The sequence below is a fragment of the Sceloporus undulatus genome, chromosome 4, assembly GCF_019175285.1.
Source record: "Sceloporus undulatus isolate JIND9_A2432 ecotype Alabama chromosome 4, SceUnd_v1.1, whole genome shotgun sequence".
Taxonomy (NCBI): domain Eukaryota; kingdom Metazoa; phylum Chordata; class Lepidosauria; order Squamata; family Phrynosomatidae; genus Sceloporus; species Sceloporus undulatus.
The window spans coordinates 36,951,687-36,967,029 of record NC_056525.1 but is presented as its reverse complement, the minus strand read 5'-3'; the positions used below and the strand labels follow the sequence as shown (position 1 = coordinate 36,967,029).

Here is a 15,343-nt window from a genome sequence, read left to right as displayed (position 1 = left end):
TTCCTGTGGTATCTCAGAAATGAATTTAATATGGACCTGCAATCTGTATAATACTACCTGTAGCAATTTTTGTGTGCGTAATATGCTCTGGCGCATAATATAAATATCTGGTGCTATTCTGATAAGAGACTAAAATTCATGTAACATTATCAGAGAAAAACAGTGCACTGGTAAAGATCTGTTTTTCTACTTTCACATGGAGTAGTCCATTTGTTCTTGTGGTCTTGTAGGCATGACCAAGCAGGTCTGTAGCTAGGTGTGTAAATGACTTTTTAAATGGAAACCACATAAAATTCTTCTGTTGCATGTTGTCCAGAACTGGGTGTATAGAAGTATTCTAGAACAACACAACTCAATACAGAGTAAGGGGTCCATTTTAGATATCTTTTGGGTGACTTGTTTTACTAAAAAGTAGGTAGCAGTCTAGTATTCCCCATAATCGTTATGCAAAGTTATAGTACAAAAATGTTCAGTCCTTCAAAGTATTGTACTGTAGTGCCTTAAATTGCTTTTTTTAAAAAGTGCTGTTGCACCTTCTCTCAATAAGAAGCAATGCCAGTGATTTTCCTTTTAAAAAGTATCCCTTTCTCTGTGATGTGATTCTGCAAAGTATGTCGCTTTTGCCTAGGGAAAGAAGTTGTGTGTGTGTACACACAGACACACCTTCAAGTTGTCTGTTGACTTACGATTTGCCTCATAAATTTAATAGGGTTTTCTTAGGTAAAGAGTATCCAGAAGTGGTTTTGCCAGTTTCTTCTGCTGATATATCACCTATAGCACCTGGTATTCATTGGCAGTCTCATCCAAGTATTAACTTGGGCTGACCCTGCTTAGCTTCCAAGAGCAGACAGGTTCTGGTGTCTTTAGGGTAATTAGGCACTTTGGAAGGAAATTACTATATGTTTAAAAATGAAAGAAGACAGTTTAAAGGGGGAAAGAGTTGAGTTGGTATTTAAATTTTAAATTGGCATTTAAAATTGGGAAATGCAGGAACGAGAGGGACCTTTTTGTGTCTTTTGATAAATAGACCTTTTCTCTTCCTAAAGGAACATGATATCGATACAAGTGAAGCTGGATTCCAAGGTGGCTTCTGAGTGTTTACCTTTCCTTACACAAAGAATATGATTTATCCTTGGCTGATGAATGAAAGACAACAGAGCCCATTTTCTTTCAAGCTTGTTAATAAATTTGATTTTTCCCTGGCATTTTTCTGTGCCCTATGAAGTATTGTAAATATGTAAATATTCCAAACTTTTTATTGTCTTACTGGCAGCAATAATTTTGATTAGCTCCTATGTATGAAAACTTCCATGTTTAATGTTTTTTAAATAAAGAAAGCATTTTGTACCAACTTGATGCTCTTGATTTTATTTATTTATTTTTGTTTGGTTTTTCTTCTGTATGTGGCCCAAGATAATAAGCATGTACAGTAGAAAATAAACAGATTGTTATGTAACAAATGGCATATGTAATGTGGGGATTGTCACAAGTTTTTGCACATTCTGATAAAATCTTTCATGCTGTTACAGTTACTCTGCTGCCATCAAATCTGGTATTCTTGACCATTCAGCCCTCTGCTGCAGAATTAATTCTGAACGTTTGAAAGGATTGTATCCTTAAAATATCACTGTAGTATCTTAAATCTAAAGTTCTTTAACTCTCAGCAATTATTCTTTATTTCATGAGTATTACTATGTCCAGAAAACTGGCAAATTAGGAAGGATATATTAAAGTGCTGAAATATGGTAATTATCATAACTCACCATTTCAGTTGTAGTGGAGGCCAGAATTTTAGTCTAACCACACAGCAACTAATGCACCCTGCTAACATGACCAATTTTTTGGTTCTCTGAGCACGGGAATGAGAGGTATTCATTTTTCTGTAGCTGGATGTGCTTGCAAGGGAGTCATCTGCAGAGACTGATGTTTAGTGTGGGATGATTGAAATGATTTGTTCATGATTAACTTTTCCCAATGGATATACTCTAAGCAAGAGATCTGGTTCCAGCCTAGTAATACAAGACAGAATTGTTTACAAAAATAGCATCACCTGTGTTTACCTCAACTGCCTCCTCCCCTTGCCCCCAATTGTACTATTTTATTATGGAATATTCACAATGTGGAACCAATAGCATGTTAACATTGATTCTGCCTCTGACAGTAGGGAAAAATTAAAACACATCACTGTAGTCCAATAGGAAAAGATGGGAGCCCAGCAGAAATTACTTCTAGAGCAGAAGTCCTGATGTAAACGTGGAAAGTGAGTATAAGATGGTGCCTGGCTGGTCTATCTCAGCTGATACTAGGTAGCAGGGCCCTCATAGAGCTGAAGTGGCTCTTACAGTGAGGTTTCCACTAAGGGGTATAAAGACAAGAAAACAAGGATGAACATTTCCAGTGGCCACTGAGGAGTTCAGGCAAGACCATAAGCCAATAGGATACCACAGTTGGCTGTTCATATTACTATTCCTGAGGATTTCATGCAGAACTACATCCTCCCACATTGCAGTGGTCTGAGCTGATGTTTTATGGCCAAAGTGGATAGGTGGCTTTCAGTATCTGCTTGGTTCTTTTACTTCACAGTAAGAGCTAAATGCAGAATAGTGACTTGGGCCAGACATACTCCTAATAGAACTAAGAACCATAGTGTCTTCAGTATATTCAAAAAATGGTTTTCAGTATGAACTGACATTTTTACACAAATATCCACCACTGGTTCTTAGCCCACACTTCATGTCAGCAGCCTAATTAAGAAAGCCATTTTCTTGTTAAATCCTTGCAGAAACTTTATAATCTACTCTGCCTTTTGTCCTTTGGCCTAAGTATTTAATTCCGTTTACTGTTTTAGGGTCCTTTTTATCACAGTTTCTTTTGCAGATGAAATGGAAATTCTTCACCTTATCAGATGCACAGGAAGATCCAAAATGTGCTGAATTTCACAGCAAATGTAATACTTAACTCAGGTCTTTCATGATTTTATCACACCAGCCTGCTGTCCCACCACTAACATCGCACTAGTTTAAGAATGGATGCATACTGGTTTGGCATCAATTCTTATCACACTTTCCCCCATGATAGTGTTTTGGCAGTCCACGGTTATGTGATCTGCTTTTCACATTGTCAAACATCCCTTTCCAGGTGGAAGGGGGGAACAAGCAATTGTGACTACGAAAAGCCTCCTGTCCTGAAGCTGTACACACAGCAGCCAACACTGGGAAGGTATTGGCAGCTGCATTCAGTGCTCTGCCCTCCCAAAGCATGGGGCTGCTGTTTTCACATCCACACAGCAGTCCTGTGCTTTGTGAGGTGGGTGAGTAATTGTGGCTGCCAACTGCCTCCCAAAGTTAACTGCTGTGTGGATGTGCACACAGGAGCTGGCTTTACGAAGGTGTTAGCAGCAATGACTGCTCCGAAGGAGGGAGAGAAGCAGAATCACACGCACCCACACCACATGACTGCTTGAGAAGCAGAACTGCAGAAGGGACTCATTGCACAAAGGCAGTAACATAATAGCAGCACGACTGAGAGCCTATTGACTGGTTTTGCTTCTCAATTAAAAGGTGCACTACAGTAATGAATGCAGCAGCAGGACAAACATGACTTATGTGATAAATAGTGGCCAAAGGTGCTTTTGAAGTTCTGCTTCTATAGCTTCGTGTGATGAAGTCCTAAGAAGCCATGTTTAAAGGACTATTTCATGCCTTCTTTTCCATTTTATAATGCAAATAGATACAGTATCTTTGCATCCTGCAAAGGAATGGCTATTCTGTTGTTAAAATACAGTTGGGTAGATCAGCAGAATCTATTTTACCAGTCCATTATCAACCAGATCCTTTTTAAAAGACGATATCTGCAGATTATACTTTTCTAGTGTAAGTTTGTACATTCTTTTAGTGGATGAGCTACAAAGTAAAGACTGCTGCCTTGTATCCTCACAGAACAAGTCTTTCTTACTAAACCTCACCTGAGATTTTACGACAAAATCTTTAAAGAAAATTCAAGGTACTTTCACCTTAATATGGCTTGGGAATCTAGAGTTGTCCTTCATACATCGTAAGTGATGCTGTTCTTGGCCTATGCTATTCTTTCTGTTTTGAAACAGCAGCTGTCTATGGCCCAACTCTGATTCATCAGGGAACCAGGAAAAGTACCATACTGTAAGTCCTAAAGAAATCCTTCAGTTGTGAGACACAAAATTGCAGCCTAATTAAGAAGCTTTCCTTGCTAGCCCCTCTGCATCCCTCTGGCTAGTATGGGTAAGTGAAATCAGTCCAGAACCAGAATATTTGTCGCTGTCTCAGGAGATCAACTATCCCATAGACGTCAATAGTAATAGTACAGACTGAGTACTCACTGGCCTCCAACACCCTAAGCCAGTGGTGGAGCAATGGCCATTGACAATTATAATGAAGACAAAATTAGTAACTTTATTTGAATTTCTACAAAAGAGACAATAGACATTTGTCACTGAAGTGTACAAGAAATTATTCTGTGCAGCAGTTAAAAATAAATCCACATTTGGCACTTTAATACCACATTTTATATTGATTACAGGTTGCAACTGCCTTTTCAGTCCTTCACAATGGCTGGACACTCCTGAAGATACTACTAGCTCCGATATTCTGAACACGGCAATAGAATTCTTTTCAAATTCAATATTTAGCTAAATCTTGCTCAGCTCTGATGTAAGGCTGTTCAGCTATCTCTTAGGTTTCCCAAAAGCCTTGCATAGGCCTGTAAAACAGCCCTTCAGCAAGAGGACAGAATTGTACTATCTTGTGAGATAGTGTAAGACATTTGTGTCTGTGTACCACAATGCCTTGTGAAACATTAAATAACTGAATTGGTGAACCAGAGCTTCAAGCTATCGCACACCAAAAGCAGCTTTGGCTCAAAGAGCAGGAGCCTGATGTACTGGAACAGGCACACCACTACCAGCCAGTGGCATAGCAAAATGGGACATCTCTAGAGATGGGGTTTCTGTTTTCATGGAGCCCAGGGACACAAGTTCTTCTATGCTTGTTTCTAGAGAAAGTGTGTTGTCTAGAGTAGCTTGTATTCCAGAGATCTCCCACATTGGTGGTGCAGGTGGCTTCTTGAAGGTTGCACTGTCATTCATTTCAGAACTCTTTAACAACATGTTCTCAGTTAGTTTAGAGACCTTATCATCTTTGCATGGGGTAGAAGATTTGGTTTCACAGAATACATCTACTGTAGAATTGGCCTTGCTATTGTTCGCAGAACTCAAGTTTGACAAATCAAAGGTATACGGCTGGATTGGAGTTTTGCAGAATAATGCAGCGCCATCACCTGAAGCCTGCAGGTCATTCTTCATGCCATTCAGAGAAGTTTCAGTTACCTTTAGAGACAGAGAGCTATCTTTTGACATATTCTGTATTTTGTTCCATGCCTCTGTTCTGGGAATACTGTTCATTTCCAGGAGACAGCTGCTACCTGGAGAGAAGTTATAGCTCGAAGAGCTAATCAGAAAGCCATTTTCCATTATGTCTTTCAGTGACAAAGTACTAGCATTGCTTTGAAAAGACATCTTATGATTTCCAAGTGAATATGTTATTCTTTAGAAAACTAGTAGACCCTGCTGATAGAAACAAAACTTGGATTAGAAAGTAGTCTTAACAAGGGGCTACTACAGTTAATCATTTAAGCAACCGGTCATCTTCATGTACCTACCAGATTTGGACAATGGTTTGAGCCCAGGCTTGCTTTTCCTCAAACTGAAGGGCTCCTTACAGACATAGAAATAATAAAATCTATCAGAGACTTCCATTCTACAAATGGGATGCTCTTCTGGGTGGGCATATGGGGTGAAGGGAGCAATTTTTGCCAATTCCCCCTTCTTCCTACTGTCTCCAATGAATATTCAAGCATGCATAGGGAACACCATGGAGAGAGAAATGGGCAAAAAATTATCTCCCACCTTTTATCCATGAAAATTTCCATTTTGTCAATTTCTGTGAACCATTATTAGGTTCTTCTAACAATATCCACCAGCTGTACTTTAGTAGCCAGATCTTAAGCATAGTTATGCAGGTGTGTATCTGTAAGAATGTAACCAGGGCATTATTTTCCAATGACAACAGGACAATTCCCTGTCCTGAAAAGCTTACAGTCTAGAATTCAAGGAAAGAAACAAGGGGCAAGGTCAATTTACTATTGGTTGTAGTGTTAACGTAGGCTTACATTTTCTCTGTCTCTTTTTTTAGTTTGAACAAAGAGTGCTGTGTAGTTTTCTCTACCAAGAAATTACTAAATTACTCCAATTAAGTAAGAGTCAAGAACCAAGACTTTCTCTGTACTCTCCCTACTTGCTCACCCCATTAATGTAACACAGATGTTATCATATATCTTATTGCCTGAGGACCACAAAATAGCATCACCCTGTAGGCTTTCAGGCATGGGAAGTACTGGTACACAATACCTCCAGGCTGCACATGGTACAGGATATGGTACTCATACCACAATGAGCTGATTTAATACTACTGAGTCAATCCACATTATCCCAGTGCCAACAATGTATACGTATCCTACACTTTTAACTCAGCTGCAACTCCCTCAATGAACCTAGTTCACAAGAATTAGCACATTAGAGTAGAAAATGAATGGCAGCAATTATAATTAATGCTTGTTATGGTCAACAAAGAGGTTTCAAGTGATGATTGCTTCTCAGTCTTACCTCTCTGTTTGTGGTGACTGGGATTCTTAATTAATTTCAGGTCACTATGGATTATAGTAATATTACACCAGGACTAGTTACACATATATGCTCTTCTGCAGCTCCCTAGGGCAGTACTTCCCAACCTTTTATGTGCCCCACATCCCTAGAAAATGTTAGATTAATTTTCACACACCCCTACAAAAACAGTATCACATTTGAAGATGAAGAAGTCTAATTTTTGAACCACAGACAACACTGCAGGTGAACAAACTGAATTATTTTTTTTAAAAAATCTTTTAACGCACTGTATAAAATGCAAATCGAAATTGAGCAATTATACTCTAATTTATTCAGAAAAAAATGAGTGGTGACTTGTGACTCAAGTCATTCTTTGTTGCACCCCCTGAAATTCATTCAGGCACCCAATGTTGAGAACCACTGCTCTAGGGGCATGCGACCACTTCTCTGGACTCTCTTGCTACAGTGTATTATCTTTATTCCCAAACATACATTTTTTCCCCAAACAGTCAACACTGAGTAAAGGACCTTCACAGCTGTATAACAACAGTAGCAAGTAAGGCATCATAAAGCCCAGGAGTTCTTTCAATTCTTAAAGTGAGAAAAGAAAAGTCTTTGAGAGGATAGTAAGGTTCAGTTCACCACTTCAAGAGAGCCAGCTACAATTCATGCAGCTTCTTTCTTTTCATGTGGCAGTTAATTCCTTGCTAGGAAAGGAAAGTATTGTTGTCTGTAAGAATCTGAAGAACCACTATACTGAAAAAAAAACTACTATACTAGAAGAACTGATTTAGTCTTTTGAAAAGACTGTGTCTGTGTGAAACGAACATTTTAAACAAGTGAAGGAGCAGAATTTCTAATGCAGGTGTTTACACATTTTGAACTCCCCTGAAAGAGTGGTGCTCTTTTATCTCTACACAAATCATAGCTAAAATGCACACAATCTAGCAGGAGCTAATGTACTTTCACTAGTTTAATCTAGAGTCAAGGAAACTGACTGCTACCTAGGAAACAGCAGCTCTTAGTATTCATACCCAAAGTATTTTTCCCAACACAATGCATATGCCACTGAAACAAAACCAATATTTTAAAGAACTTTTGAACAAGAACTAATACAAAAGATCACTTAACAGTCCATTTATCAAAACAGTTTTCTATAAGAGTCACTCACTCTTTTCTTTTTCTCCAAAGTCTAACCTTTTCACCTGTAAGGTCTGCTGGTGAATCTTATACATCCGTTTCATAGACTGCAACACATTTTCTTAATTTTCTAATTAGTTATTTGTTAGAACAGCAAGGATGTTCTGAAGATAGCACCTGAAACAGTTTAGAGAAGAACATGAACTACAAGAACATGTGTAGCCATTTTGGCTCTACATATGGAGTCAGGATCTTTAAACCAACGGGTCTAACAGTATGAACTGTATACAAGAAACTTCTACATCGAACTATTACTGTTCCCAAGAGCTTAATATATACCACCATTATGTCTTGTTTAGCCCCATATTGGGAGAAAGGTGGCATAGAAATTCAATATATAAATAAAATTCATGTTAATGCTTATAATAGACAGCTAATCATAATTAATACAAATAAAGAACTGATGCCTTTAAAAACTAGATCAACATGAAGTAATATTAAAAGGTTTTGTTGTTACCTGACATACTTACCTACCTTGTTTCCTCCTGACAAATAAATGGATCAGTTAAGGGATGTATGATGGATTGATTAAGTCTCCTTTCAAAAATTTGACCTTTTAGTTCTGTGCCTTTTATCAGCTGTATGGCTTGTAAAAATACAACAGGTTTAATTTTTCATGGTGTGGCAATGCAAGGATTTAAGGTATACAAGGTTTATGATTCTAGGTTTAAGGCACTGATATTAATATATAATGCCCTTCTATACCAGTCTCCTCTGTGTGTGTATGTGCCTTCAAGTTGCCTGTCAGTTTATGGCAATCTTATTAATTTCATAGGGTTTTCATAGGCAAGGAATATTCAGAGGAACTTTTGTCAGTTCCTTCCTCTGAAATATAGCCCACAATAACTGGTATTCACTGTGATCTCTCATCGAAGTACTACCCAGGGCTGACCCTATTTACCTTCTAAGATCAGATGGGATCTCATGTCTTTAGGCCATTGTCATCTTAAGGGAAGTATGTGGAGGAACCTTCTTTACAGTGATAGCCACACTTTGTAGCATGTAGGGTAGTCAGATGTAAAATTGAACAGGGTTTCTTCACCTCTAATAACGGTATGGGTATTCAGCAAACGGAAGTTACCATGCAAACTCCATCTGATGATAGCATCTCTTCTATACAACTGTTAAAGATGCAGAAGCTCTGTTCTCTTTTGCACTGTGTTATGTCACAGTACTGGTACATTACAGGTATTTACAGAACACATAAAGCTTTATTTTTTTATTTTTATTTTTTTGTTTGCAGTCTCTGTGCCTCACACAAATAGGTTATCCTACACCTGGGTAGTGTACTGTTTTTGACTGGGAGGATGATGATTTTAGTGTTGTAAACAGCTTTATGTTTTTGTTTATATGAGAAATGGTTTAGTCATATGACAAAAAAAAGTAAAAGGATTAATGCTATACCTGTTGTATGCCTTGCAATTATTAGCATTCTAGGGACCAGCCTTCTTCAATCTATGACTTGTCAGATGTGTTGAACTACAGATCTCACTATGTACTTATGCAACATGTTCATGTTGGTAGTGAGTGATAGGAATTGTAGTGGAACATATCTGAAGGGCCTGGGTTGGGGAAGGTGGGCAGAAAAGGGAAAGCATACTTTAACTGTTCCCTTAAACACAGACACATCAATTTGGAAGTGATTTAAGGTGCAAGCTATATAAGGCAGTTGTACAAGGCATCTCTCTGCCAAAGACTATGCTTAATTCTGAATGAACTGTTGCTTCTCCCAACTGCTTACTAAGGCGGGTTATAAACCGCCGCTTTGCGGCAATCTGCCGCCGCCACTGTTTGCTCCGTGAGGGAGCCGCTGTAGCCAAACCCCGCGGTTCCATTACGGAGCAAAAAAGAAGCTCCAAAATGGTGCAGCTATGACGCCATGAGGCGCCGCTGGCGCACTCGCGACATCATAGGCGCCACAACGTCTGGACGCTATGCGTCCAAGACGTAAACATGGCGGCGGCTGTCTGGAATGGCCGCCGCTGAAAAATACGTAGTGACTACGTATTAGGGTTAGGGGGGTGCGGAAGCACTGCACCTTCCTAACCCTAATACGTAGTCACTACGTATTTTTTGGCGGTCTGTAACCCGCCTGTATTTATTTCTTTTTACAAAATGCACCTGCCTCTCAGTATGAAGCAGTTCAGTTGTGTATAAATCGTGAATACAACTTACAGAATTTTCCCTGTCATTCAGAAACATCAGAACTTGGAATGGCCATGCTGGCCTAGGGAGATTGTGAACTGTGATCCAAACAGTAACATTTCAGTAATTTGGTCCTATGCATGTTTGTTCAGAAGTATGTTTCACTAAATTCGCTATCTGAGGCTGAAGTATTGTGCACATGGAAACACTGTAGAGTTTTAAATGGGTTTGCCAAGTCTTATTGAACTCAATGGGTTTATTCTTTAGTAAGCATGCTTTGGTTATTAATTGATCTCCATGAGATCTACAGGAATAAGAAGTCTAAAAGGAAATTTGTTTTATATCAGTCTGTGCTGTTCTGCTCTAATCTAAACCATGGATTGTATGTAGTATATCTGTCCCTCAATCTTAGTTGCTTTGACAATGTTGCCCTACCTTTAGCAAAGTAAAATTTGCCTGTTTATAAGGCACAACAGTGCCATCTAATGGCACTGACTATGAATGCCATATCTTGATAAAATGTGAATTTTTGATCTATGGCATATTGGTTGTTGGAATGTATCAGTTCTGTACTCAGTACCACAACAAGTATTCTTTAGCTAGGCTAATAAAAACTTTATCTATTAATTTTAAAATTCTAGAAATTACAGAATTGGAGGATTAGATTTACACAACAGACTGAGAAAAGTGTATTTGCTTGTAAGGAATGGATGGGTTTATTTTGGTCACAGACCAAAACATTTATCTGTAATGGGGGAAAGTGGGTTGTTCCTTGACATGCAAGTTGCAACTGAATGCTCCAGTGAGTACTACACTTCTATGCAGAGCTTGGAAAAGCTATTTTTTTTGGATTACAACTCCTAGAAAGTTGCAGTTAGTGTGGCCAATAGCCATGCTGGCTGGGGATTCTGGGAACTGTAATACAAAAAGTAACATTTCTAAGCTCTTATTGTCTGTGTTGGAATGCTGTGATATTTTGCCCCTCTGGAAGCAACTAGTATTTGTGTTGTTTGTGATTTCTTGCCTATAGAAAAATTTTCACTTGATGTATTTATGTAAAGCTGGCTGGGGGATAGTCATTCATACCTATTTTATCTGAACTGGGATGGCTGTGTTGGTCTTTTTGATGGGGTAACCAGTCACCGGAAAAGTTATGATCCGCAGGAATACTTGGCTTGGGTGGGGGTAGTTACAATATTTCAACAAACACAATAAAGGTGTCTTGTGGCACTTTATAAAGATTAAATTGCTTTATTTATTTGGCATAAACTTTTATGGACTCCTGCCTTCATCTGGTTGCAACTGCTGAAATCTGCTAAAAGCTCATGATAAATAAAATATGTTATTCTCCATGGTGTTACAAGATTGCTTGTTGTCTTAGCCTGTTGCAGCAAACAGTGATAACCAAGAGTCACATGTGGCACTCGAAACAAATATATTGATTATCTCTTCTATCTTTCCACCTCTACAGCTACAAAAGAGGATGTTTCAGGCTGGCAGACTGTTATGCATGTGGATGGGTGGAAAGGTGTGGTCACTGTGGTCAGAGGACATTGAAATGCAACAAGGACTGTACATTGATATTACTTTTAACAGTGGTATCAACAGGCCAGTTAACACATGGAGTGATAAGCCCTTTGTTGCTGTTTTAAGTCACAGGAGAACTTCCTGATTAACTCTTATTCAGCTGTTTCACAACTTGGGATCTCTTGGAGGTTTTTTGCTTTTTCCTTTGTTCAAGGATAATCACCTTGAGACTTTGAGTGTTCTGGGAGACAGAAATGTTTCACCCCTCTAGGTTTTTCCCTTAATATTTCTAGTAATGAGGTCAGATATTTGGCTATTTATTCTTTTGTGTAGGGACAGGCCTCTTTTTGTTGTTGTGTGCCTTCCAGTCATTTCTGACTAGTGGCAACCCTAAGGCAAATCTATCATGGGGTTTTCTTGGCATGGTTTCTTCAGCCACCCTAAAAAGCTGATTTGCCACAAACCAAATGGGTTTTCATAGCCGAGTGGGGATTTGAACCCTTGCCTTCCAATGTCCTAGTCCAATTTTCAAACCACGACACTACGCTGGCTCCCTGCATGCTGGGAAATGGGGGCACATAGTATATTGGAGATGAGCTGTTCTATGAAAGAATCCTTGTTTATGTGTGTTGCTTGCCTTCAAGTAATTTCTAACTTATGGCTACACTAAGGTGAACCTATCATGGACTTTTCTGGAGCTGAGGGTGTGTGACTTGCCCAAAGGTTTCATAGCCAAGCAGGATTTGGACCCTGTTCTCATAGCCCAACACACCACATTGGTTCTAAAGGCCTAGTAACCAAGGCTTAAAGAGATGTATCACTGTGCACAATGAGTTATGGGATCACTGACAATACAGTCAGCCCTTCAAATCCACTTTTTTTAATCCATGGATTCAACCATATATTCAAATATATATATACATTTCAAAAAGCAAACCAAGATTTTGCTATTTACTAGAAGGGGCATCGTTTTATTATGCCATTGTATATAAGGAGACTTGAGCATCCACAGATTTTGGTATCCATAGGGGATCTTGGAACCAAACCAGGGCCCACTGTATAGTTCAGTGATTTTTACCATAGGTCTGTTGTTCCCTCCAAGTGTTTTAAGCCTGGCTGTATCTATTAACCTGACACATTGTCTTTCTTGTCAATTTACCGGTTTGGCACAATTACTGAGCATTGCCATAACTTAGGGATTGGGAATTGAAGTCTTCAAGAAGTTGTAACCAGCCAATGGTGGTTTAAGTGTTGGGACTAGGACACTGGAGACCAGATTTCAAATCCCAGCAATGGAAATGCACTGGGTGACCTTGGGCAAGACACACTCTCTCAGCCTCAGAGGAAGGCAAAGGCAAACCCTCACTGAACAAATCTTGTCAATAAAACCCTATGATGGGGTCAACCTATGGTTGCCATCAATTGGGAATGACTTGAAGGCACACGACGACAGCAACAACAACATGTTGTAGCACTGCAACTCCCATCACCACTAGCTATGGCAGCTGCAGTCCAGCAACATCTGTAAGGCCTTTCATTCCCGAGCTAGACAAAGCAGTGCTGAAAATGTATATGTCAAAGGGAAAAATTTATTGTTTACACAAAAGGTAATTTTTCATTCATGCTACTGTAGACCAAACTGCACTGATCTGACAAAATACAGAGCAGCCATCAAGATATAGTCTTAGCCTTGCAATACATTTTTTTTCTTTTGGATTTCCATTTTTGAATTAATCCGTTTTTTAAAAAAAATACTATGCCATTCTGGGAACACCCATCTCTGGGGTTTGGTATATAAATACATTGAATATATAAATAATTGACTTATATCCTGCCTTTTCTCTTAAAAGGCAATTTACATTGCTTTTTTCTTCCTCCTGACAATTTTATCCTCACAACACAGTGAAGTAGGCTTTGTTGTTGTTGTGTGCCTCAAGTCATTTCTGCCTTATGATGATCTGTGGTGTGGTGTTTTGAGTGCTGGAGACCAGACTTCAACTTCCAGGTTGGTTATGAAACCCACTGAGTAACCTTGGGCACTCCACATGCTCTCACCCTCAGGGGAAGGCAATGGCAAACCACCTATGATCAAACCTTGCCAAGAAAATCCCATAACAGTGTTGCCCTGGAGGCAAAGTCAGCATGAGTCAGAAACAACTTAGAAGGCATGCAGCAACAACAATGAAGGTGAAGTGGTGTGCTGTGTGTGTGTTCTTGTTGTCTGCCTTCAAGCTGTTTTCGACTTATGGTGATCCTAAGGTGACCCTATTATGGGGTTTTCTAGGGCTGACCATGTGTGGCTTGCCCAATATGAGATATATAATACGACTGTTGTTGTTGTGTGCCTTCAAGTTGTTTCTGACTTATGGCCATGCTAAAGCAACCCTATCATGAGTTTCCATGGCCAAGTGAGGATTCGAACTCTGGTCTCCCAGTTCATGAGAGATAAAATATAATAATAAAACATTTTGGGACCGCTTTAACTGCCCTGGCTCAGTGCTAGGGAATACTGGGAATTGTAGTTTCTTGTGTCACCAGAGCTCTCTGACAGAGAAAGGCTAAATGTCTCCCAGAACTACAGTTCCCAGAATTCCATAGCACTTAGCCATGGCAGTTAAAGTGGTGTCAAACTAGATTATTTCTGCAGTGTGTATGCAGCCTTAAATCCTGCTCCAAACAGAGGACATTTTTGGAGTTCCTCCTGGACAAAAGGCTGAAATAGAGGACCTTTCCTGGAAAAAGGAAGAGGATGTCTGGTCATATCCTAGTCGATAGCAACTAAGGAGGATTTTGTTTATTATGTTATTATATATATATATATATATATATATATAGCATTATTGTGCTATTATAATATTGTTGTTAATAATAATATCATTATTGTGATATTCTAATGTTAATAATTTATTATAATTATAATAGGTTATTATTAATATATTTAATAAAAACATAAAAATATATTATATACATTTATATATATCATTATTTGCTATTATAATATTGTTGTTAATAATAATATATTATCATTATTGTGCTATTATGATGTTATTGAAATAATAATAGTATTTATTTATTTATATTCCACTTTTTCTCAAAGGAATCAAAGCGGATTACAGCAATAAAATAACATACAATTTAAGAAATATAATTAAAAGCCCCTTAGCCCCCAGCCCTCCTCCCAAATTATAAAAACATTAATCAACCCCTAAAAAGAAAATTTAAAACATTCCAACACAGTACTGTACAGTAAAAGAAAAATATAATAGAGTATTTATTTATTATTAAATATATTATTATTATTATTAAATATATTATCATGATTGTGCTATTATAATGTTGTTAATAATTTATTATAATTATAATATATTTTATTATTATTATTAATTCTATTATTACTATTCCTATTAAACAACATTATAATAGCACAATATATTATTATCATTATTAACGGCAAAAACATAATAGCTAAAGCATAATAATGCTATTATAATTATTGTTGCTGTTATTATTATTATCTGGAGACATCCTTTCTTCTTTGAAGTTCTCCTTTGGAGAGGAAGAAGGAGAGGCTATTTTTCCCAACTTGCCCGCGCGCGCCACTTTCGCCCCGCTCCTTTTTTCCCTCCTCCTCCTCCTCTTTCTTTTTACTCCTCCTCTGGCCCAATAAAAATACTTGGTTTCTCGTCCGCCTCGCGTACGTTGACGTCACGGCGCCGGAAAAGGTGGCTCGGCGAGTGGCTGGGGCCGCCTTGGCGCGAGATAGGAAAGTGCCTTTTG

The 15,343-nt window shown here is 38.5% G+C and overlaps 2 protein-coding genes across 7 annotated transcripts in view; one reads left to right on the top strand and one right to left on the bottom strand.

Moving 5' to 3' along the window:
• The window catches only part of IFT52 (intraflagellar transport 52), a 264,845-nt gene extending 263,499 nt beyond the window's left edge, over nt 1-1,346 (top strand). For all 3 annotated transcript variants that reach the window (XM_042463962.1, XM_042463963.1, XM_042463961.1), the window contains exon 14: nt 1,047-1,346. In XM_042463962.1, coding sequence (XP_042319896.1) covers nt 1,047-1,094 — 48 coding nt within the window. In that variant the 3' untranslated portion in view covers nt 1,095-1,346. The remainder of the gene's footprint in view (nt 1-1,046) is intronic.
• A 3,192-nt stretch (nt 1,347-4,538) lies between these two features.
• On the bottom strand, nt 4,539-15,338 carry LOC121930010. 4 transcript variants are annotated; one of them, XM_042466144.1, is made up of 4 exons: nt 15,240-15,338; nt 8,365-8,480; nt 7,866-8,011; nt 4,539-5,596 (listed from the first exon to the last, which is right to left on the bottom strand). In XM_042466144.1, the coding sequence occupies exon 4, from the start codon at nt 5,546-5,548 to the stop codon at nt 4,892-4,894; it is 657 nt and encodes a 218-aa protein (XP_042322078.1). In that variant the 5' UTR covers nt 5,549-5,596; nt 7,866-8,011; nt 8,365-8,480; nt 15,240-15,338; the 3' UTR covers nt 4,539-4,891. The 4 variants fall into 4 exon arrangements, with proteins under 4 accessions (XP_042322078.1, XP_042322081.1, XP_042322079.1 ...); XM_042466147.1 differs by lacking the exon at nt 8,365-8,480; XM_042466145.1 differs by lacking the exon at nt 15,240-15,338 and having other exon boundaries at nt 8,369-9,536.
• Nucleotides 15,339-15,343: the final 5 nt, after the last annotated feature.

Excerpts from the sequence above, each read along its gene's own strand:
- LOC121930010 (XM_042466144.1), bottom strand. The coding sequence starts at position 5,548 with ATGTCTTTTCAAAGCAATGCTAGTACTTTGTCACTGAAAGACATAATG.